This window comes from Chlamydotis macqueenii, chromosome 21 (genome assembly GCF_036417535.1).
Source record: "Chlamydotis macqueenii isolate bChlMac1 chromosome 21, bChlMac1.mat, whole genome shotgun sequence".
Lineage (NCBI taxonomy): Eukaryota > Metazoa > Chordata > Aves > Otidiformes > Otididae > Chlamydotis > Chlamydotis macqueenii.
The window spans coordinates 4,023,644-4,045,244 of record NC_141576.1 but is presented as its reverse complement, the minus strand read 5'-3'; the positions used below and the strand labels follow the sequence as shown (position 1 = coordinate 4,045,244).

At 56.4% G+C, this 21,601-nt stretch overlaps 1 protein-coding gene across 4 annotated transcripts in view; it reads left to right on the top strand.

Annotated features, from left to right (window-relative positions):
- The window catches only part of AGRN (agrin), a 99,604-nt gene that overhangs the window by 5,272 nt on the left and 72,731 nt on the right, over window positions 1-21,601 (top strand). For all 4 annotated transcript variants that reach the window (XM_086764550.1, XM_086764548.1, XM_086764552.1 and 1 more), the window contains exon 2: window positions 1,107-1,368. In XM_086764550.1, coding sequence (XP_086620676.1) covers window positions 1,107-1,368 — 262 coding nt within the window. The remainder of the gene's footprint in view (window positions 1-1,106; window positions 1,369-21,601) is intronic.

The window sequence follows — 21,601 nt, the reverse complement described above, 5'->3', positions numbered from 1 at the left end:
TTGGGGCGGTTTGCTGCGGGGAGCATCTCCCTGGAGAGAGGTTGGCTTGTGGTTGGGTTATCTGCTCTGCTTTTGTGGTTTCTTTTTTTTAATCTTCCCAAGGTACCGGTGCCTTGTCAGAGCCAGAAGATTCCCTCCCTTCACCCACCCAACCCACCTGCCTCCTCCTGCCCCGGTTTTGAGGCTCCTGTGCCGCTGTTCGGAGTGTCCCCCTTGCATGGGCAGTGCTCCCTTTAGCTCTGCAGCCTTCCCTGGCTGGGGGGGTTCCAGCCGTTGCATGTTTCCTCCAAAGCTTTTCTAATTTTTATTTTATTCAGAAGTGTTTTCTTCTCCCTTGAGACGTTTTGCCACTGGGATTTTGTTGCGAGTCAGGATGTCTTTGGGAGAGTTGTACCATTGTCACCTGGAATGATGCTGCCTGGGAGTAGGAGGAGGGGGGTTCTCGTTTCTGTCCAAGCATCCAGTCCAGGAGGGGGATCTCCTGCTACAAATTTGAATTTTTTATTAGTAATGAGCAGGAACAGGTCAGTTATTTTTCTTTTTCTTTTATTTATTAAAAAAACCCAAAAACAACCAACCAACCAAAATTTTCCTGGTTGAGGCTCAGCCAACCTACCCTGGCTGAGTGCAGTGTCCCTTGCTGGAGACCACCGGTCCCTGCCGTAGCCGGCCGTGTGGCAACTGAAGTGGCTCTTGTGGGTTTAAATGGTCTTAACTGGTCGTGTTCAGCAGAGGTTCCTCCACCTGCCAGCGAAGCTCTTGAGCAGCCTTCCTACACCCACCCCACCACTGTCCCATGGGAGCATGTGCTGGGAGGCCGGTCTGGGGCTCTGGTGTTTACTGGTGGTCCCGGGGCCAGGAGCGCCAAGTGCTCGGGCTGGAGAGTTGGGTGCAGCTTTGGCAGAGAGAGCAGTGTGTGCTTTGGTCTCTGTTGCCCACGCATTTTATGCTTTTAGAGGGATAGCTGATGAAATTAGCTCCGCTGGAAGGCTTGAACTGCTCCTGTGCATCTTGTGACAACATGATAAAAATTATCTGGGCCAGAAGATGCTGATCATCTGTGGCTGTGAAATGGTCTCACATGTTCTGTCTCCTTCTCGTTCAAGGTGAGAGTCTGGCGTTACCTGAAGGGCAAAGACATTGTCACTCATGAGATCCTCCTGGATGGTGGGAACAAGGTGGTTATCGGCGGCTTCGGGGACCCGTTAATCTGCGACAACCAAGTCTCCACTGGGGACACGCGGATTTTCTTCGTCAACCCTGCCCCGCAGTACATGTGGCCGGCGCACCGCAATGAGCTGATGCTGAACTCCAGCCTCATGCGGATAACGCTGCGCAACTTGGAGGAGGTGGAGCACTGCGTGGAAGGTGAGGCTGGAGCGCGGGTGCCCGGATTTCCCTGGGATGCTCTGAGCACGCGGAGAAGCCCGGGTTCTGTTGGCCACGAGCTCTGGGCTTGTAAATGATTGATGGGGAAATGATCTCGGAGGAGGTGAGGCGCATCAGTCGTGTTGTTCTACGTGTGTCCAGGGTAAGGTCATAGTGCTCTGTGGACTCGCTTGTCACGGGGACACTGCGTGGCGTTGACCCTGTTGTCAGAGGCAATGCTTGCAACCGAGGTACAGCCAAGCAAAGTTATTTTACGTTATTTTTGCTCCAGATTTGCTGCAGGTTCTCAGGCCCCTCCACAATGAGTCTGATGTGGTTGGGAGCATCCCCACTGCAAGTCCTGTCCCTGTGTGGCAGGGAGTTTGGACTCCTCACACCTGAGTTAGATTTTCCTGCAGGTTTAGAGCTAATAAGTTAATGGGTTAATCCTGTGGTGAGAGCCTGTCCTTCACAGTAGTTACCCTTGGCTTGCTCTGTCTCAGAGCTTCCTCGCTTGCTGAGTCAGCCTCGCAGGCTCTCGCGGGGATCCGAGAAGCCGAGTTCTCCTTGAGGGTCAAGCGTGCTTCTCCAAGGCATAAGTAAGTTGTAACCAAGCTGAGCAACTACGTGATTTTTGAGGGGTTTGAGTATTGTCGTGGTGAAGCCCTGTGGTGCACGTGAAGCCCTCTGGAGCCTTTGTGTCTGCTCCCATGGTTGCTCAGGTGAGGCAGCTTGTGATGTCGCGCCGTGCTCGGGGAGTGGGCGTTGATGCTCGGCGCGGGGGACTGCGGGTTGACTTGTCACTGTCCGTGGGCCAAGGCGAGGAGCGAGGATGTGGCCAAGTTGCTTGGGCTGCTGTGAGTCTAACAGCATCGCTGAGGGGGGAGATGGTCCATGTGTGCTCTTGGATGGGGTCCTAGACCTCTTTGTGCGGAGATGTGCCCCTGCGGAGAGCAGATCTGGGGAGAATTGGTCCTCCTTCTACTTGTTAGCCAACCACCATGAAAACATCCTTCTGTAAGAACCCTTTTGCTTCTCTTGCCCTGCTTTACGCTTGTCTGGTGTTCCAGCAAGAGCCACGAGCTTGTGGGGGAATGCGGTGCCCCAAAAGCCCTTTGCTGGGGTCTGAGTATGTCCTGAGAGCGGATGAGTAAACAAGGGAAGGAATGCAGGAATTTTGCGCAGACAACAAATAAACATGGAGATCGGCTCCCTCCTCCCCTTGGACGTGCAGAGGAGAGGCCGTAACCCCTTTTTTTTTTTTCTTTTTCTTCCAGCTGTGAATGCTGACAGGGGTAAATGACCGAGCTCTCGCTCTGGAAGGCTGGGAGAGAGCTCGTTGTGCAAAGTGGCTCACAAGAGGCACCCGTCTGGAGTGGTTTTTGTGAGAGGGAGGGACACTGGAGGCTTTCTCCCCATATATATTTATATATTCTCTTGCACTTGAGCGGTATCAGTCCTGCTCCCTGCGCCGAGTGGAGAGGGAGAGAGGAGAAAGGAGGCTGCGTGTGTGTTTTGTTCTTGTTAAATCCACTTTGCTGTGTTCTTTGTTCGGCGAGCTGGGGTGGCTGAGCTAGGTGGTCCCCATTTCTGGCTGAGGATATTGTCCCTTAGGGCCCCCAGGAGATGGTGAGAGATCTCTCTTTCCTCCTGATGCTGTAGAATTTATCCCTGGGACCCAGTCCTGTATTTTGCCTGGAGTGGAGGAAGAGTCAAAATTGTGTCGTGTTGGGGCTGTGATGAGTTTTACACCGGTGCTGCGCTTGGGGACACGTCCTAGCCATGGATGGAGGACCAGGGTGGTGATGGAGCTGTGGTTCCCGGTGTCCTGGTCCCAGGAGGGGAGGATTTGCTTTTCTTCTTCCCACATCTTGTAAGCCTGGTTGTGAGACGAGTATCCTATACGCTGGATGCTAGCAGGTTTGCTGTAGAGAGCGTGGGACAAGTTGAGCCCCAAAACCTCAGTTTTCCTTTCCTGCCCAAAACTCTGGCCCCTCCTGAAGCCTGTGCAAGTCCCTTCCAGCTTGCTCGGGGCAGCTGCCTTGCTGGTTTCTGGGAGGCCGCGCACAACCGGCCATGAGAACCTGCTCCTGCCACCCTGGGAATCGTTTCCGAGCTCCGACTCGGAGAATTTCGCTCCGAGACTTGTTTCCCATCAGCTCCCCGCAGGAGGGTTCAAAGCAAAGCTGCCCAGAACACTGCTCTTTGAGTTTAAAAACAAACCTTTGAGTGCTTTTGCAGAAAGAATTGGAGGAATGGTGGCAGCTGAGTGGAAAAACATGAATGTTTTGAGTGTCTTCATCTCTTGTCGCCCCAGCTTGGAAAAATCCTAGACATCAAAATCTTTTCTGTCTAAGAGGGGAGTTCAAACCAGGGCATCTCTGTGAAACAGCTCAGGTTAGAGGGAAAAAAAACAGTGTGTCTTGATTACTTTTAGTTGTAGTGGAAATGCTTTGACCAGCTGTAGCCAAAATGCAAGACTTTCTGCAAACTGGCTCAGCACCAGGGCTGCCCGGGGGGAAGTTTTTTTTGGGATGTTGAAGGGCAGAGGAGCAGGGTTTGTGCGGGAGGCTGGGACGTGGACCTGGACCGGGTCCCTGGGCGGAGGAAGACGTTTGCTCTGGTGCCTCTGCAGAGGGAGCCGGCCCTGAGCACCGGGGATGAATTTCCTCATGTTCTTCAGAACATCTGGATGAGGTTTCCCAGGGATGAAATTAGTCCGAGAAGCCGCAGCCTGGCTGTATTTGTGCCTTGAAGAGGGGCTGGGGTCACGGTGCAGGTGCCGGCGGCCGGCTGCGTGCTGGGTGCGGTGCTTTCCTCTCCTCGCTCTGCCCTGACAACGCCATCCAGCACGCTCTTCTGGAGCTCAACAGCTGACTAATCCCTGGGAGATCTTTCCTCTCTGTGTGTGTGTCTCGTATTTCTCTTTGATCGCCACTGCACTTGAAGAAAATTAAGATGATTTTTTTTTTTTTTTTTTGGTGTGTATGGTGTGGGAGGGGCTGCGCGTTGACTCCACGCTGAGCTGTCTGGGTGGAAGGAAGCTCAGGTTAAAGCTTTGTCAGAGCCCTGGTTAATGAGAACCCAGAGCTCCTTTTAAATCGCGCCTTGGCGTGATTCGCGTTAAGGCTGCGGCGGTTGCCCCGGCTGAGGCCGCTTTGCCAGCTTCGGAGACGCGCGTGGACTCCGAACGTCCTGGGAAAAGCCATGTTTGTTGGCTTTGGAAGCACAGGGAAAGCCGGTAGCGTTGGGTGCGGGAAGCACGTGCCGTTGTGCCGAGGTCCTGAAGGTGGCTTGAGACCCTCGTCCCAGGGCAGCGCGTCCAACGTATCTTCAGGAAACTCTTGTTTCTGGTGCAATGTCGGCTCAGCTTCTGGGGTGGCATGGAAAACAGGGCTCACGAAGAAGTTGGGGGGTTGTTATCTCAGGGCGCTGCCGTGAGGCTTTGAAACTCCTTTTCCGTAGAGATGCCCGTGATAAAGCGAGCCGCTCTGGCTTGCGTTCAGCACGCGGTGTGCTGCAGATGCTCTGTATGTTTAAAACTGTCGCTTGGCTCATATTGAAATTCTGATTCTAGCCAGTCCAGAACTCTCCTCTGGCTTTCCATCTCTGTGGCTGCCCCGTTAATTACTCCCGTGGAAGAGCTGCATCCAGTCCTGCATCCAGTTCTCCCATCTCTTCTCCCATGTCCGCTTGAGAGCAGGACTGCTTTGAAAGCATCTTCCTCCACGTTACACTGTCTGTTCTGCTTTGTCTTCTGCCTGTTCACTTTTATGCTGTCCTCTCCTTTTCTTTTTAGGTCTCTGCCTCCGTCCAACTGAGACGTTTTGTTCTTGTAAACCAGCCCATGCAAAATTTTCTTTTCAGGCTCCTCACGGGGACTGTAAGGCACGCACAGTGGGCTCCCCTCAGCAAGGAAATTGCTGGCATGGGTTTGCGTTAGGTGATTATTTGGGCTGCGGTCACTTCCCATGCTCTGCTCTCTCTGCAGCCCTTCCCCACCCCTGCAACTATTTTTTTTTTTTTTTTTTTTTTTTTAATCCATCCCTGGCATTTCATTGTGCTTCAGAGCAGGCGAGGGAGGGGGCTGGAAAAGGGTTTGTGTGTGGGTTTCTTCTTAAAGAAGAATTTTTTTTTTTTTTTTTTTTGCTTCCCTCCTCTTCTTGGCTCCGTTTTGGATTGGAGATAATGAGAACAGCATCAACACCTCCATCTCAGGAGGGTGAGAGTTGGCCAGCAAGCTGTACAATGTGGTAAACTGGGAGGAGAAAACCCACCACCCATCGCTCCGGTGCTGCCGCCTCGGAGAGTGGGGACTGGTGGGTGTGTTGCTGGTGCCTCAGGGCTGGACGGAGCTGGGTACCAGGGCTGGTGCCGCAGTACCCTGCCGCGCTGGCCGGGCCGGCGTTCGCAGGAGACGCGCTGGCCGCTAGCGTGGGGGGCCCTGTGCGTGGGCCAAGCACAAGGGTCTGTTTCCTCCCTCCCTTGCGTGGTAGTAATGCAAAACATCCCCTGGGTTTACAGCAGTAGCTAAGAGAGTCGATTTGTTTAGCAAATTCCTATGGAATTTTAATCTGGTGTGGGAGGCTGCTGGTCTGGGAAGGCTCCTTTGGCCCCGCTTCCCGCTCTGGCACGTCCCGCCGGGATCGGCCGCGGCTTCTCAGTCCGTGGCACAGACGGCGTATCTCTTGGCGGTGCCGGCTGCGCGGTTGCGACAAGTGCTGGGCCCCGGCCATGTGCTCTCGGTTCTGCTTTTCCTTTGTTTGCTCCGCTGATAACTCGGAGCGGGACCGCGGCTGTGCCGCGTCGGCCGTGCTACGGAGGGGAGCCGCTGCTGCGGGCTCCGTGCCGCCTTCCGCCGTGCGTTTGCCCGTTGAACTGCTGGGTACTGGTTGATGCCGGTCCAGGGCTGATACGTCACCTCCTGGCTCGTGGGAATGCACAGGAAAGCAGCATTCTCCCTATTTCATCCTTTTTTGTACAGATGTGGGGTAGAAGAAAAGGCTGGAGAAGGGAAGGGACGTGGGAGTGGGAAAAGCGTTGCGAGTTCCCATAAGGGACCGGTCTGAAACATTTCCGCGTCCCCGCGGGCTCGGTGCCTCCCGCTGCAGGATGCTCGTGCAGCGTCGGCCTCGCTCGGGGGACTCGTGGTGCTGCCGGGGAAGGAAGGCTGCTGCGGGGAGCTCCTCCGTGGGCGTGTGGAGCCTTTGGTGGCGGTGCTGGGGGATGCGTGGGGGAGAGGAAATCCCACTGCGGGAGTGGGCACGAGTGGAGTGACGCTTCCCGCTGGCAGGCATCGCTCTTCCCGTTGACAAGGCTGGCTCTGGATCTCTCCCTCTGAGCATCTCCTAAACGGAATGCCTGCGGATTTGGGTCTCCAGCATCTCTTTCATCCTCTTTGCATCCAGCCTGTGAAATGGGGAGCTGAGTGCATCTCTCCCTTCTCCGGCGGGATGAGGGGTTGGGAGCCCTTACTGCAGCTTTTGGGCTGTCCGGAGCCGCGGCAGGACGATGGGCAGCACCGGGCAGGCCGGCTTTTGCCTGTGAGCCCCGTGGGGCTGCGCCTGTCGGAGCTGCCGGGCACCCGCCCGAGCTTGCTTCACGCTAATCCTTACCCGGAGTGGGACTTTGGTCTGTTTATCTTCTTAAACGCTCCGCAAAGGTCCTGCATTCCTTCGGGATGACTTCCAGGAGCAGGAGAGCTCTTTGATGTGCTGTGTGGCTGGGCTGGGGACACAGTGGCCCCGAACCTCGTCTCACCGATGGGCTGGGGACTGGAGGAGGTGAATGGTGCTCTGCAAGCTGCTCCCTCCTTACACAAGCCATTCTAGCAGGGCCTTTTTCTTTTTTTCTCTCTTTGAAAAACTGCTTCTCTTCCTGCATTTTCAGCTCCCTGGAATAATTTTCTTTGATTAGCAAAGGAAATGGGACTGTAGCGCTTTCAATAATTCATACCCAATTTGGCTAATTTCAGTCTGGCAGCAGCACGGACTGGAAAGTGAATAAGAGTATGTGAGATCTTGAATCACTTTTTCTTACTCGCTTCTAATTTTTTCCTTCCCCATCACCTTTGCAGCTGATCTGTGCCGTGGCCGGCTCTCAGCCCTGTTAGTTCCCCTTCGGTCCGTGTTGCATCTTCACCTAAAAGCCACCTTTCGGTGGTCGGTACTCTGTAGCTCTCTTATTTCAATATCACACCTTGGGCTGCCTTTTTGGGAGGAGGAACGCAGGATAAAATGGCTCTGCCCCTCTCCAGATTCAGGAGACAAACCTTAGCATCTTCCATGACCGACTGCCTCTTCCGATCCCATTTTTTTTCTTCTTTTTTTTTTTCCCTGCATAGTACTGGATGTTGAAGAGAGCTGCACGCTCCCAGAGGATGTTGTGTCATCTTGATGGGCTGTAAGTGCATCTTCTGCCTGATATTAGGCCACCGTCCCTCTCGGTCTTGCAGGGATGCTAGTTAGCTTAAGTGAACTCAGCGTCGTTGGCTTGCGCGTGATGCTCAATTAAAACAAGGGGGACAGAAAAAGGCCGAGGGAGCTTTTGCTGATCTCTACGCTGCGAAGTGGGTTTTCCTTCGGCCTTCCACAGCGCCTTGTCAGCCTGTTCCCAGCTCCATCTACGTGCTGATGGCGCCCGCAAAACGCACGCTTGGGTGTCGCACCTTGGCTCGTTCTTCTCTGCCCGTGTAAAATCCTAGGATCCTTGCTGGTCTGGAGGAGTAAGCAAGTAGAAGAGGTTTTGAAATTGGATTTCCTCAGCTTTTTAGCTAAAGAGAGCATGGCTAGAGCTGGTCCCTGTCTTCCTTCTAGCGTAGCTGCCACCGGTGCCGTTTATCCGTTCCTCGGAAACGCGGACGCAGACTGGGAGGACGGCTCGTGCAGCAGAACCCAAAGGCCGGGAGGGATGCTCAGCGTTTTTTTACAAGTGCTTGTGTGCGTGCCGTGTGATGTTGAGCTAGAGCCCTCCATCTGAGGCTTAAATTCATCTTCTCAAAACTCATCTTTAAACTTCTTCCCAGCCTCTCGTGGCAGCGATTGCTGCAGGTGGAGGATTGTAGCCAAAGCCTCGAGCCTGTCTGGGTGCATAGTAACTCCTACCAGAGCAGAAATTGCCAGACTTTCGGCTCTGGTCGTCAAAGGCTTGAGCAAGTTGTGGGTTTCCAGCACTTGCAGTGCTTCTGAACCCCCAAACTGCAGAAGAGAAGTTGCTGGAGAAGGGGGGCCGGAGAAAAACCAAGCAGTATATTGCTCGCCAACTCTTGATTCGGCTGCCAAGTTGTGATTGTCTTGGCTCTGAAGCAGCTCTCCTTGGCCAAGAAGCGCGGTATCTTGCTCTGTTTCTGGGAAAAATACAATGCTCTAGGGCCTTGGATCAGTCCAGGCCTTCAAGCAGTTCTGTAAAATCAAGGAACGACTGCGTTTTGGGCAGTCATCAGCCCCAGAGAAGTGGTTGAGGGGGTGTAATCCGAGTGAATCCTCTGACTGCGTAAGGCAAGCTGGGTCCTGGCTTCCCACCTGGACGGGACAGCCCCAGACAAACTTTCCCGGTTCACCTGGCAGTGATGGGTATGGACACAGAAAGTGGAATTGGCCCGTTGGAGCTTTAGGCTGTGTTTCCAGCTCCGCGTGCTCTTCATTAATCTGGTGAGGCTCCCGGTTCCTACGGAAGGCAAAACATCATTGACCTTGGGAAGAAGGGAGAGGAGGGAGAAAGCAGTTAGAGCGTGTTTTGGGGGCTGTGCCTCGGTGCCTGGGGCTCCCGTTATCGGTACCACAGGCTGGCTCCTCCGTTGCCTTTTCCGTGGTGGGACCCGCAGGTGGTTTTGGACCCCTCTGTGGGATTTCTCTGTCCTGAAGCCATTTCCCTGTCCCTCTGTGCAGCCAAGTCAGGAGAGAGATGCTTCCCAGCACACTTCACGGTGGTGGTGCCAGGCCCTCCCCCTCACACCTTTCTGCCGATAAACCTGTAATCAGCTCTGGCGCTGGCGGGCAGCGGCTGGGCGGGCGGCCAGGGCCGGCATTCCAGTCATAGCTCAGCCAGGTAGGCTGGCAGGAGAAGCCTCGCTCGGCGGGATCTGCGGGGCGAGGCGTGGGAGGAGCGGCGCGGGGAGCAAAGCCATGGGCCGGCAGCAGCGGTGGCCCTGGCCGCGCATGGATGCGGGCAGCGGTGGCATCCTTCCCCTGGGCTCCGTTTCTTCTGCAGTGATATTTTGGCAGGGGGTTTGTTCAGGATGAATCTTTTCTGCCACTTCTCATTCTGTTGATAATTGAAAAACTTTACTCATGAATGGATCTATCGAGGCTGTGGGGTCAGCATTGAGTTCTCTTCCTCAGTTAATTAGCCAAGCAAATCCTTTTTTTTGGGATTTGGGAGCCATTTGGATCACCGAGAGCTCGGCTGTGGTTTCATCTGGGACAGTTGTGCTCTTGGGGAGTCAGCCTTTGAGAAAAAGGGTTCTTTGTCTCTTTTATTTATCCTTCTCCTCCTTACGGCCAGTTTCTCTCTCAGCTTTCCTTGTTCGGCTGGGCTGTCTGTTTACGTAGCGATAAAATCCCTGAGCAAATTGTTTTAACTGATGCTGTTTATCTAAGAGATAAACTAGGATCAGTGGAAGCTCCTGGCAGTTGCGTGGGGAAACTCTGTCACGAGGAACCGTTTGAGCTCCGTCGAGGTGAGCGCTTCTGCCGCTTTCGGCGCCGTTGCCGCCTTAAACTTGTCCCAGACTTGAGCGTGGAGAGGCACGGGGACCAAGATTTGCAGAAATCCCTGATTTCTGTCTTGCTGTTTGAATACCAGTGCAGCTGATGGATACAGGGCTTTGGCAGAGAGGGGTTTGACTTTTTTGGGATGGGCTCTGCACCCTAGGATGCTGTGACTGTGGGCTGTCTCTCTCAAGTTGCCTGCAGCCCCATAGCCGCCCCATAGCCTGCTGCTCCCCCTCCCTTACCCCATCCCTGCTTCTCTGCAGGGAGCAACCTGTTCTTCAGGGTTTGGATGGGTCATGATGCCTGGGGGCTGCCTTCCCCAGTAGGGACGTAAAACAAAGCTCAGGTGGTTCTTACAGGACATCTCTGCAGCAAGCAGAGCGTCGGCTTCGCACGTGGAAGTCTCGGAGGATGTATGACTAAGTGGATCGGATGAAAGGTGGATTTAAGTGTGGGGAAGGTTTGGGTCCAGGACGTGTGTGGATACGACTCCTGCGTCCGTGCCCGCTTTGCGTGACCGCGAGCCGCTGCTGTGGAGCAGCCCTCTACACCAGGGGCGGCTGGCGTTTCCTGCGATAAGTAGCCGGGTCACTTGTGGGTTTGTTTAACAGACGTGGCGAGGAGCAGGCTCTTCTGTGTGGGAAGCGTTTCCCACCCTCAGCGCGTCTCCCTGCCCCCACCAGCCGCTGCATTCCTGGGCAGTGAGGTTGCCTGCAAACAATGGCACCGAGGTGCACTTCCCCGTGCGATGACGGAGAGATGCACGTCCCCGTACGGTGACGGGTGACGTAGCCCTGGCCAGGGAGAGACCCCTTCTCCGTAGGTTGCCCCTTGTCTCTGGGGCGTGTTTCCCTAGACTTTGGTTAAGTCACTGTCTTGGGTGCCAAATTTCTGGATCTCCACAAGGTTGGGAAGGAGGGAGGGACATCTCCAGTGGCTCAGTGTGGCTGCTGTGGCTGGGGACACCAAGCGCATGGTCCCCTGTGTCTGCTCGCCACAGGTCAGGGACGAGGGAGCCATGGGGCAGGAGTTGTGCCGCTTGCTCTGCTGTGTCACCAGTGGGTCCCTGGTTCGGTGGCTCTGGGCACAAGCGTGTGTGGCAGGGAGATGAAAGATCCTGATGGGGGATGCCCGTTGCGGGGGCTTCCAGTAACGTCCCCATCTCCTAAGCACCGCGGTGCGCACAGGCAGAGGAGATGCGCGGTTGGTCCTGCCATGGTGGCCTCTTGTCCTGGTCTCTCCACTGGCACCGTCACCGTAAGGCTTGCTGGAGGGACGTGACCCTGCTTGCTGTCCCCGGGCACAGGGAGTGGGATGCAAAGCCAGGCTCTCGTATGGGAGCTCCCAAGGCTTCATTCCCCACCACTGCTGTATCCCCAGTACTCCCAGTGCTCCCTCCTGGGATGGCCTGGTGTGCCCCAGCCTGTGAGGCCGCACGCCCGCCTGTGTGCACACGCTCGGGCGCTCTCTTCGCAGGGCGGGTGCGTGGCATCCTCGGCGCAAGGCTGGGCAGGCCCTGGTGCTGCAAAAACTTGCCTAAGGATCTTTTTTTCTTGTTTTTTTTTTGTTTGTTTTTGTTTGTTTTTTTTTCCCCTCAGCAGCATAGAGAAAGGACAAATCTCTGCCACGCTGACTTGCCAGGGGTGAGCTGGATGGGTCTGAGTGCTCTGCACCCCAGCTGGAAGGGTTTGGCTTGAGGACCCTTCAACACGTAGGGAAGATACCGCTCCTTCTCCAGCCTTTTATTTTATTTTATTTTATTTTATTTTCCCTTTTCCCTGCCCGAGCCCGCTCTCCCTCGCAGCGTGTGTGCACTCTGTTTGCGTAACCTGTGCTGGCATGTGCCCCGGTCAGGTGGATTCCGTGGGGCAGAGCTTTGCCAGCTCGGAATGCCAGCTATGCATCCCCGCAGCGCCCCTGGGTGCCGGCTTGTAGCCTGCCAGTCCCTTCCAGTAGCTTTCCAGTGGCACCGGTGCCTCTCGGAGAGAATTTGGGCGATGCCGGAGCTTGTCGAAGGATGCTGAGTGGGGGGGGGAACGGTTCGGAGGCAGGACCTGTGCCCAGTTGAAGAGCAGAGCTGGTGCAAGGCTGGGTTTGGTGGTTAGGGCGTGAGGCTGCTGGAAAGCTGCTGGCATCCCTGCCTCGCCGGGGGCTTCTTGTGCCGACTTGCAGGAAAGGCAGCGGCGGCTGAGAAAACTCCGAGCGGCGTCTCCTGGGAAGAGACTGGGCTCGGCCTGGCCCAGGCGGCCACCGCGGGCCCCACGGCTCGAGCCCCGAGAGCAGAAGCGTGATGTCCTCTGCGCCCGTGCTTCCCCTTCCCTCCCTCGTAGGCTGTTGTTCGCGTGGAAAAACAAGGTTTTAATCTCTTTACGGAGAGAACGGCTGGTTATTTTCCACTGACACCCAGGCGGGACCGCGCCAGGCACAGCGCTGCACTGTTCTCTGCAGGAAGCTGAGGGTGAAACTTCTAATCCTGTGAAGAAAAAAAAAAAAAGGCGATTTTATATTTTTTTTTAATTTTTTTTTCCATTTCAGGCAATGCTGAACTAGCCTGCCAATCCACGCCTGCCCCAGAGCTAGCGGGTTCCTGGCTCCGGCGTGGTACCAGTGGCGTACTGGGCAGGAGGGAGCTCGTTCCCGTGACGTTCTCGTAGGCAGCGCGGTTATTCTTAGAGGGCTGGGCAAATCCTCCAATATTATCAGGGTTCCTGCGGTCTCATTGCCAGGGTTTGTCGCTAACCCCTAGGGACCGAGGTGTATATTTAGCTCGTGGAACAAGCCCTGTTTTGCTTGGTGGAGGAGAATGGCTGGAGATGGTTTCCTTGGAGGATGAGGAAGGAGTGCCCCGTGCCTTTGAAGATAATTCTCGTTTAAAAGCAGAATTCTGCTCTGCTTGGTGAGGTCTCCTGCTCACAGCTCTGGCTGGGGCTGTGCTCCACTGCTTGGACCAAATCATCCAGGTTGGGTGGTTCGGGTGCTCACCTTTTGCCTCCGGACCGTGCTGTCACTTCAGGCAGAAGAAGGGCAAGGTCCAAAGCAGTCGGCTGCCTTAAGCTGGACTCAGGTTGTCGCTTGTCCCCAGACTTCTCTCTGGGCCCATGTTGGCGCAGAAAAGCTGAATTTCTGAGGTTCAGTCGGAAATGGTTATTGATGGGTGCCCTGCGTGGGATGTGGGTGGAGAGCTGGGGTGAGAGGGATGCTGGTGGTAGAGGTCCTGCTGCTTCCAGTGGTGGAGGCTTTTCTCCCTTCGTAACGCTCGTGAGAAACGTTGCCTTCTACCGAGCAGGCACCGCAAGGCTGAGTCCCCTGGAACATCTTGCATGGCTGGACGTCCTACCAGGGGATGCGGGGCTCCTCAGAGCAGTACTGGGTGATGCTGGCGCCTAGACTGCACGCAGCCTTCACTTGGCTGGTGGACTGGAGCAGGGAAGAGCAGCTCCATGGGATGGAGGGATCTGCATGCCCTGATCTTCCCAGGGACGTCCCTCTCTCGTGTCTGAGCTGAACGGAGCCCTGGGCGCCGGGGCAGGGCTGGTTTTGCACAAAGCTCCGGCATCGAGCCTTAGCCACGTGACAGCCCTTCTTTTGGCTTTGTGAAAACTTCCTTTCCTGCCAGTTTTACGTGTGTTAATTATCGCCTAGACGTGGTGGCAGAAGGCTCTCCGGTCGCCGCTTAGATGGTAGAGGTGGCACTGCCAGACTGCAAATGAGCCTTGTCGCTCATTATCCCTTTCTTCCCTCCCCGCTGCCGTAAGCTGGGCTCATCTGTGTCACTGTGGAGCTCTGGGGCTCTTTTTGGGGCGGGGGGGAAGAGGATGGTGAGAGGAAGCGGGGAGGGGGCAGCCGTGGGCCTGCCGGAGCTGGGAAGAAAAGCAGCTTTGTGAGGCTGCCCCGTCAACCCAGAAAATGAGCGTGGCATTGATGCAAGCGCCTTCCTCTCTTCGCTGCGCTGCCTGGGAGGGGGTCGTGGTCTGGAAGACGAGCCAGACTTAATCTACTCAACGCTCTGGCTACAAGGATCATTAAAGGTGGGGAAATGTCTACAGAAATACGATGGAAACTTGTTTTCTGGGGTGGGCATGCTGAGTGAATGGTGGGAACGTGCACAGAGCATCTTATCTGCCCTTGCTTCTGGTTTCAGGGACTGAAATGCACCCTGATAATGGATTGCTACTGGTTTTCAGATTGCGTTTTTCAACTGGTGTACTTGTGCCTGTGGATGGTGAGCGGGGTCACGTCTGGCTGCCTGTACCTGGGAGCGGCTCTTGCTCCCTGGGCAGACTGGGATAAGGCCGCGTGGAAACTGCCTTGCCCAGAACAGCTACCCGCTGAGCAGGCGTGCCGGGAGCAGCTTTGTCGGGATGTTTTTTTCCTGAAGCCCTAATGCAGGTTTTGGGCAGTCTGTGCCACCCTGTCCGTGCGACGCCTGTAAAGGCGATGCGTGCTGGGAGCAGAAAACAGCTGCCGCTGGGTTATTCCATGGACCGCATGCAGCCTGCCTTCCATGGAAATGAAATTCTTTCCCATTTTATCTACCGGATATATCCTGTTGCGAAGTTTGTTTGGTGTTTTTTATCTCCCGTAGTCCATCTTTGTTTTGGAGCCGCTCAGTGGAACATCAAAGGCTGGATTTTCCCACCCACTTATTCGGGGAAGTACGCAGCTGGCTGAGCCTAGGGCGATGCTTTATGGCAGAGCAGGAGCCTCCATCGCAGCGAGCGCCCGTTGCGCTTCTACACGCACGGAGGGATCCTGAGCGATATCCCATGTCAGCCTTGAAGGTGCTGATGGAGTCCTGGGCAAGGCTTCCAACTTGGGAATGTGAGAAGCTTCTGCCTCCAGAAGTGGCTCTAGCAAACAGGAAAAAAAGAACGTTTGAGTTTAGAGCCCGTGTCAAAGGGATTTGCTGCTTTCACTGGTTTGTTTTGGGCTCCCTCAGTGAGGGCTGCTCACCAGCGTGGGGAGAAGCTGGTGCTGGTCCCAGCAGTTGTGCGGCGCTGGGCTGGAGAGTTTCTCCCAGCTTCTGAGGTGCTGCCTGGATGGCGAGGGATGGACGGTGAAACCTCAGACGGTCTTACAGCCCCGGGCTGGTCCAGCAGCCGGGCTTGGCAGTGGCGTTCCCATCGCTGGAGAGGAGATGGGGCTCTGTTTGGGCTGACTGGGGCGGTGAACGACGGCTGGTGGTGCAGACGGGCTTGGATCCCTGCCTCTCCACGCCTCACCCGCGGGCAGGCGTTCTTCTTGGATCTGCTGGCTGAGGTTCACCTGCCACCCTCTCGGTCTTTTTCCCGGGCCGGGATGAGATGTGCTCCCCGTGGCAGCCCAGGCTCAGGCTGTGCAACTGCGCTCCTGCCATCCAGAGGGACCTTGACAGGTTGGAGAGCTGGGTCCACGAGAACCTCATGAAGTTCAACAAGGCCAAGTGCAAGGTTCTGCACGTGGGTTGTGGCAATCCCAGGCACAAATACAGATCCCCAGTGCTCTTTGGGGTAAGGCACTGGGAGTTCGTCTGTTTTCAGCGGGGTTTCACAGCAGCGTAGGCAAATTGGTTTGGACAGAACAAGCCCCTTCCATTTGCGAGGGAAAGTGAAGCCGATGGTGGGTGGAAATAGCTCGGAGAGCTGTTAGCAGATGAAACTGTGCCTGGGAGCATCTCTGCTTTGGATTCAAGCTAGGGAGGCGTGTCTGCTGAATTCCTCCTGAACTCTGCCTTCGTCCCCAGCTTCCTACTGACACCAGCTGATCTCCTTCATGCTCCTCTGGCTCTTGAGAACCTTTGCCTGCTGAGCTCAGTGCCGCTGGCTGGGACCCAGTTCCCAGGCACTGAAGCAGGCAGGAGGGAATCTAAAGAAACCCAGGCTGGAATTGTTTCTCTAGACTGATAATTTCTCCCAGACAGCGCTCGGTTAGACTCCTAACCAGCTGGACTTGCACTTTCTTTGCCCAAGGGAATTTTTTCTAGGCACTGCGAAGGTTTTGTGGAAGCACAACCTGGCTCCCTCGAGGCTGCGAGCGATGCTTTCCGTGACGTCCCGTCGCGCGGCTCTGCTTGTGGCATCTGGATTTGAACGCCGCGGAGGCAGAAGGGAGCGGGGCAGGAGTGGTGGGAGAAAAGCCGGCTGTGGGTCAAGGGTGCGGGGATGGCGACGCATAGCCTTGGAAAAGCTGGAAGCGTCCTCTGCTTAGAGGTGTGGTTCTGGGAACAGCCATGCCAGTGGGAGCGTAGGGTTTTACAACCCATCCTACAGGAAAGTGGTGGAGAAAGATGCTTTAAGATGGCACCTGGACCACTGCTGAAGGCAGGAGGACATCTTTATGCCCATCTCCTGCCTTGCCGTTCACGGCTACGCTGCCTGCCCTCCCACCCAGAGGGGCAGTGGCCATGCCCGAGTTGGCAGTTGTCACCTTGGCAAGCGTGCCAGCGTCCTTGCCTTCCTGCAGAGCCCGACCTCGCTCTCCGGGAGCGTCGCGCTTGGTGGGGATGGCTGGCGGCGGCGCTGGGAGCGCTGGGCTCTCGCGTGCCCGAAGGGAGCTGTGTGTGCTGCGTTACGCCGCCTCCTCAGAAAGCGGAGTGTGCGATAGGCGAATGCTTTCTTCTTCCCCAAAGCGAGGATGTCGGGCGTCCCAGCCAAAGCGTGGGAACCCTTCGGTGAAGCGCTGCCTCCGGAAATCGGTCCCCGGAGCGCGTCGGTGTCTTTCTGCTGGGGGATGAAGGGGGAAGCAGCCACGTGGGCTGGAGCCCCTGCCCTGTGAACCCAACCAGCGAGCCTCCAGCCCCCAGGGACCCTGGGGCCGTTGCATCTGTCACAATAAGAGAAAATACGCCTCCGAGGCTTCTGTTTCCTTAGCGGAGTCCGGTGGCGGGCTGGCTCCTTCACACATATTCTGTGCCTTTTGCTCCGCTTTTCCCTCACAGCTGCAGAGGTCTGCGCTCTGACCCCATGCGTGCAAATTTGCAAGGACTCTCAGCTGCAGGGGACGGGCCCTTCCCCATCGCCGCGGGTCCCTCTGTGCAGGGGGAGAGTGGATCCGGCCACCTCTGGCCTGGTGGGAGGAATGGGGGTACTGGGGGTTCATGTGGGAGACCCCACTTGCTTCTTGCAACCCCAGGTGCGGGAAGGGGAGGTTTGGGAGCATCCTTTGGGAGGAGGATGAAGGATGCCGCAGCGGCTGTGGAAGGGCACTGGGGATGCACATGACGTTGGTGGGACCTGCAGAGGAAGGATGCACCATCACCGTCGCTTTAGTGGGGCGCCATGCGGAGGGGCCTGGGGACCGCTCTGGGGCTCTGCTCCCTCCTCTGCCAGGCAGGCTGATCTCCGTGTGGCCCATCGCTTGCGTTTCACACAAGCGTGCAGCCCAGGCTCCTTGGCAGAAGCGGTTTCCCAGCGCCCAGCCCGCGCGCGGCTCGTGACGGCACGTCCCCGTCTCTCCACGCGTCGCGGTGCCCGCGCCATGGGACGTGAGATAACGTTCCGTCTCAGCGTGTGTACTTGACCGGCAGCCCCGGAGCAGTTGGTGGGGCCGGGAATCTGCACCGCTGCGTCTCGTAAGCGCGACCCTCGCCGCCACGCTCCTCCCGAGCGACAGCCGGTCCTCTAGCAGCTCACACGAGGACAGAGTTGAAAGGAGCTGGCACTTGCTTGGAGCCTGCCTCAGATTAAAGGCTTTCCCGGCGCAGTAAATCTTGCACGTCTTAACATCTTAGCGCGTTACATTCTTTGCCTCGGAGCAGGGCTGGAAACCGGCCGCCGTAACGCTGACCGGTTGGAGGAATCACGCCTGCGGACGACGTGGGCGATCTGGGCGTTGCGCTGGACGCTGCTCCCAGCTCCCATGGGAACCCATTGGCTTCGCTCTGGGGGAGTTTTGGTCAACGGGACGGGCCAAGTCACGGGCTGTGGGGTCTGCATGGCGCTTAATGTCCGTGGGGGACAGATAATTGGCTCTGCCGGTTCAGTTTCGACCACGTCTGAGCTTGCGTGCGTGTGTTTCGGGGGGTTCGGTGGTTGTTTCAAAGGAATCCTGGCGCTAGCTCCGCATCTGCAGCTGATGGCAGTTTAACGCCCGTTAACAGCCCTGCAGTTCAGACAGATGGTCTGACTGTGCTACGGGGGTGTCCAAATACAGGAATAATTGTTTACGGGGGAAAAAAAAATTGCCTACGTGGGAGTCAACACCCAAAATTTCTCGGAATTTTCTCGGGGGGGAGTCTATGGCCTCAGTCAGTAAGGGATGTGTGCAGCAGGCTCCCTCCCCAGGAAAAGGGGTTGGCAGAGCAGCTTCAGGATGCGGAAATGGGGGGGCTGGAGCTGGGAGAGCCGTCGCCTGGTGCCGTGGGATGTGACACGGCCAGGCTGGTGGGCACCATCCTCTGGCTCCTCGCGCTTGGAGGACGAGATGCTTTGTGGTGGCGACGTGGTCCTTCCGCCCTGCTGAAGGCGGGATGGAGCGCGGACCCCCCACCGCGTCCCGCGCCCCGCGGGGAGGGTCCCAGGCTCGGCGGCAGGTAGGTGGCTGGGGGAGTGCGGTCCCTCCTGCGCTGCCTTGGCAGAGAGGAGCGGGCCGCATTCCTCTGCCCTGACTTCAAAGGTTGTTGCTGCAAATACAGAGCCCAGCAGCCTTGGCAACCCTCGCCGGCTGGAGCGTTGGCAGCAGCTGGTTGCCGCTGTTCCCCGGCTCCGCTGGGCTCTCGCTGCCCTTTTGGCCTCCCCGCTTTTGGGAGAGATGCCCGCTCCCTCGTTTCGGGAGCCAGGGTATGCGCCGTGGGTATGCGACTCTGCTTTACCCCAGCCCGCGGCTCCCGAACCCCTTCCAGGCGGCTTACGTCGGTGTCGTTTCTACCTGCTTTCCCAGTCTGTCTGTACTGTCCGCTCTGCTGATCCCAAGGGAATTTTGGAGTGCCTCTGACTTGCCCTTCAGTCTCAGCTCCCTGCCCGGGCAGTCGGAGCTGTGAGGAGAGATCGGCAGGGCCAGTCTGTGCCTTGGCCCTTCGGTTAAACACGTGGAAGGGTCTACTGGTGTGGTGTTTTCCAGGCTGTTTGGGGATCCCAGGTCTTGCCGTCCTCAAGAGGAGGGTTAATCCGGGTTTGTGCCGCTTCTGCTTCCGAACCCCTTGGGGTTTGTAGCTGCTGTATTCAGGGCTAGGGCAGGGTCAGCAAGCGCAGGTCTAAGTCCTCCTCCATTGTCACTTTTCCAGCCCTGGCTCCTTGCCTGGCGTTTTCCTGAGCCATCCAGGTGACTTCAGCTGCAGAACCCTGTCCCTGTTCTGGGAGCGCTGCTGCAGCCCAACTAGGAGATTAAAATCCATTAGGAAATGAGACTGACGCAGCGCGGGCCAGCGGTAGTTTCTCGCTTTCAGCTCCTCCAGTCGATTGTGGTTTGTTGGTTCCCTCAGCTCTCCCGAGCTTTGCCCGCCTGATCCCAGCCCTCGGAGGGGACTGCGGAATACGACGTGCGTGGTAGTTGTGTGTTCCCCTCGTGGAATATTTTGGGTATATCCCTTGCCAGAGGGGAAGAGAGGCTTGGCTGTGGTATGGAACAGACATTGTGGGCAGGTTGCAGAGGTGCTAATGGAGTTGTTGGGTTCTCAGCAGCGCAGCAGGAACTGGGAACTCTGCTGTCCTCTGCGCCGCTGATAAGGCTTATCTGCCTTCTGCCGGAATCCCTGCGGATCTGCTCAGGGTTTCTCCCTTGCTTTTATCCAGGCTGTTCTTCCTGAGGCTTTGATCCGCGCTGTCTCTCCGGCCCGGAGTCGGGACGGGTGAGGGGTGATGCTCTGCAGTGCGGTTGGCCGCTCTTGAGCGGGGCTACGGGCTTCCACGGCTGAGCGAGAGCGGGGTGGGCAACCTCTCGTGTCGGGGGTGAGGAGTGGGACCCGGGGGCCGGCTGAGCACCAGCTCCGGTGAGATTTTCCCCACGGCCAGTGGAACCAGCCTGTGCTGCCCGGGGAGGAGTGGGGCAAATCCGTGGGCAGAGTTTACTCTGGTCTGACCAACTGTTTCTCCTCTTACTTTTTTTTTTTTTTTTCCTTTTGCATGTGCTGTCCTCTCCCACGTGGATTCCGGATTATTCATTACTAGGTAAGAACGGCATTTTCTCCCCTTTCTTGGACTGGAAGCGGGACAGGGGAGGCTGGGACGCGTTTGGGCTCGACACACAAGGACGCCTTGTGTGATGGGAACGTGCGTCTTCAAGGGAGCAGCGTGCTTGTGCGTGGGGGGCTGGTTACCGGGGTCAACCTGTGCCTGGGCAGTCAAATCATAGAATTATGGAGTAGTTAGGGTTGGAAGGGACCTTTAATAGTCAAAAAGGGACCTTTAAAAGTCGCTAGCCCAGCCCACAGCATCTGTGGGTGCCTGGAGGCTTCTCAACGTGGAGGACCAATCCTGTGCAGGTGGCAGGGGTGCAGAGGGGTTGGGAAGAGCTTGTCCCGCTTGCCCGCTGCCACAAGAGAAGCTGCCTCTGCCCCTTTCTCCTTGTTGTTAGAGGGGTGTGAATAAAACTTCCATTTTTGCAGAAGCGGGATGGGCTGTGTCTGCGTATCAATTGTCTGGCGCGGCAGCGGTGGCTGGGGAGGGTCAGGAAGATGGAGATGAGGATACCTGGAATGCTTTAAAGTGGGGGGATGTCTTTTTCCTGCGTCTCTGGACCAGCAGCCAGAGTGGGCAGTGATGCTTTCCATCCTAGGAAAGGTGAGAAGGCTGGCTTCTCTTGATGGTGCCACATTCCCACTGCGTGACTGGGACCCACACCAGACATCCCTTGTAGATGGATTGAACCTTTCTTCTCTGTTCAATTTTAAATGTATTAAAAAAAAAATAACAAACAGACAAAACAAATTTTGGCTTCCTCAGCTTCCTGCTAGGACTTAATGCCCATAGACAAGAAGGAGCGCGTGGAAAAGCGAACGCTCAGCGCCAGTGTTGCTGCTGGGAGTTTTTTTTGGGAGCGTACGTCTGCTCTGAAGTGCCTGTTTGTTCCTTTACTGAGAGGAGAAGAGGGTCATCTTGTGCTTAAAAGGAAAGCGTGAGGTTAATGGTCAGCGCGAGCACAGCATCCTCGCTCCCTGGTAACTTCCCTCCTGGGAACGAACCCCGCACGGGTTCGACTGCGGCGAAGATCAAGGGGATTTATAGAGGCTGTTCAAAATCGTCAGGGTCAGTTGGTCAAGTGGGCTAAATTAGGAGAGCTTCGTTGAGGGTTACGACACTTAATTGGTAACAGTGCCTCCAGTCTGTGATTTTTAGGAGGAAACCTGATTTTAGGAGGAATTTCTGCGCAGCCTCTGGAGAGCCGCGCCTGGGAAGGGCTGGCAGCCGTTGAGGGTGCTGGTAAACAGCTGTCACAGAAAAGCCCGATGGGGTTCGATGGCCTCAGCGTCATTTTTAAGAGCACTACCACCGGCTCCAGCCTTTAATTTTTTTTCTGGTCTGTGCTGTTTTCCTTGATTATCTGACGGCCCACCCGAGGGCCGCCCCTCCTGCGCTGCAGATGCTCAGAGGAGGCACGTTTTGGCCTTT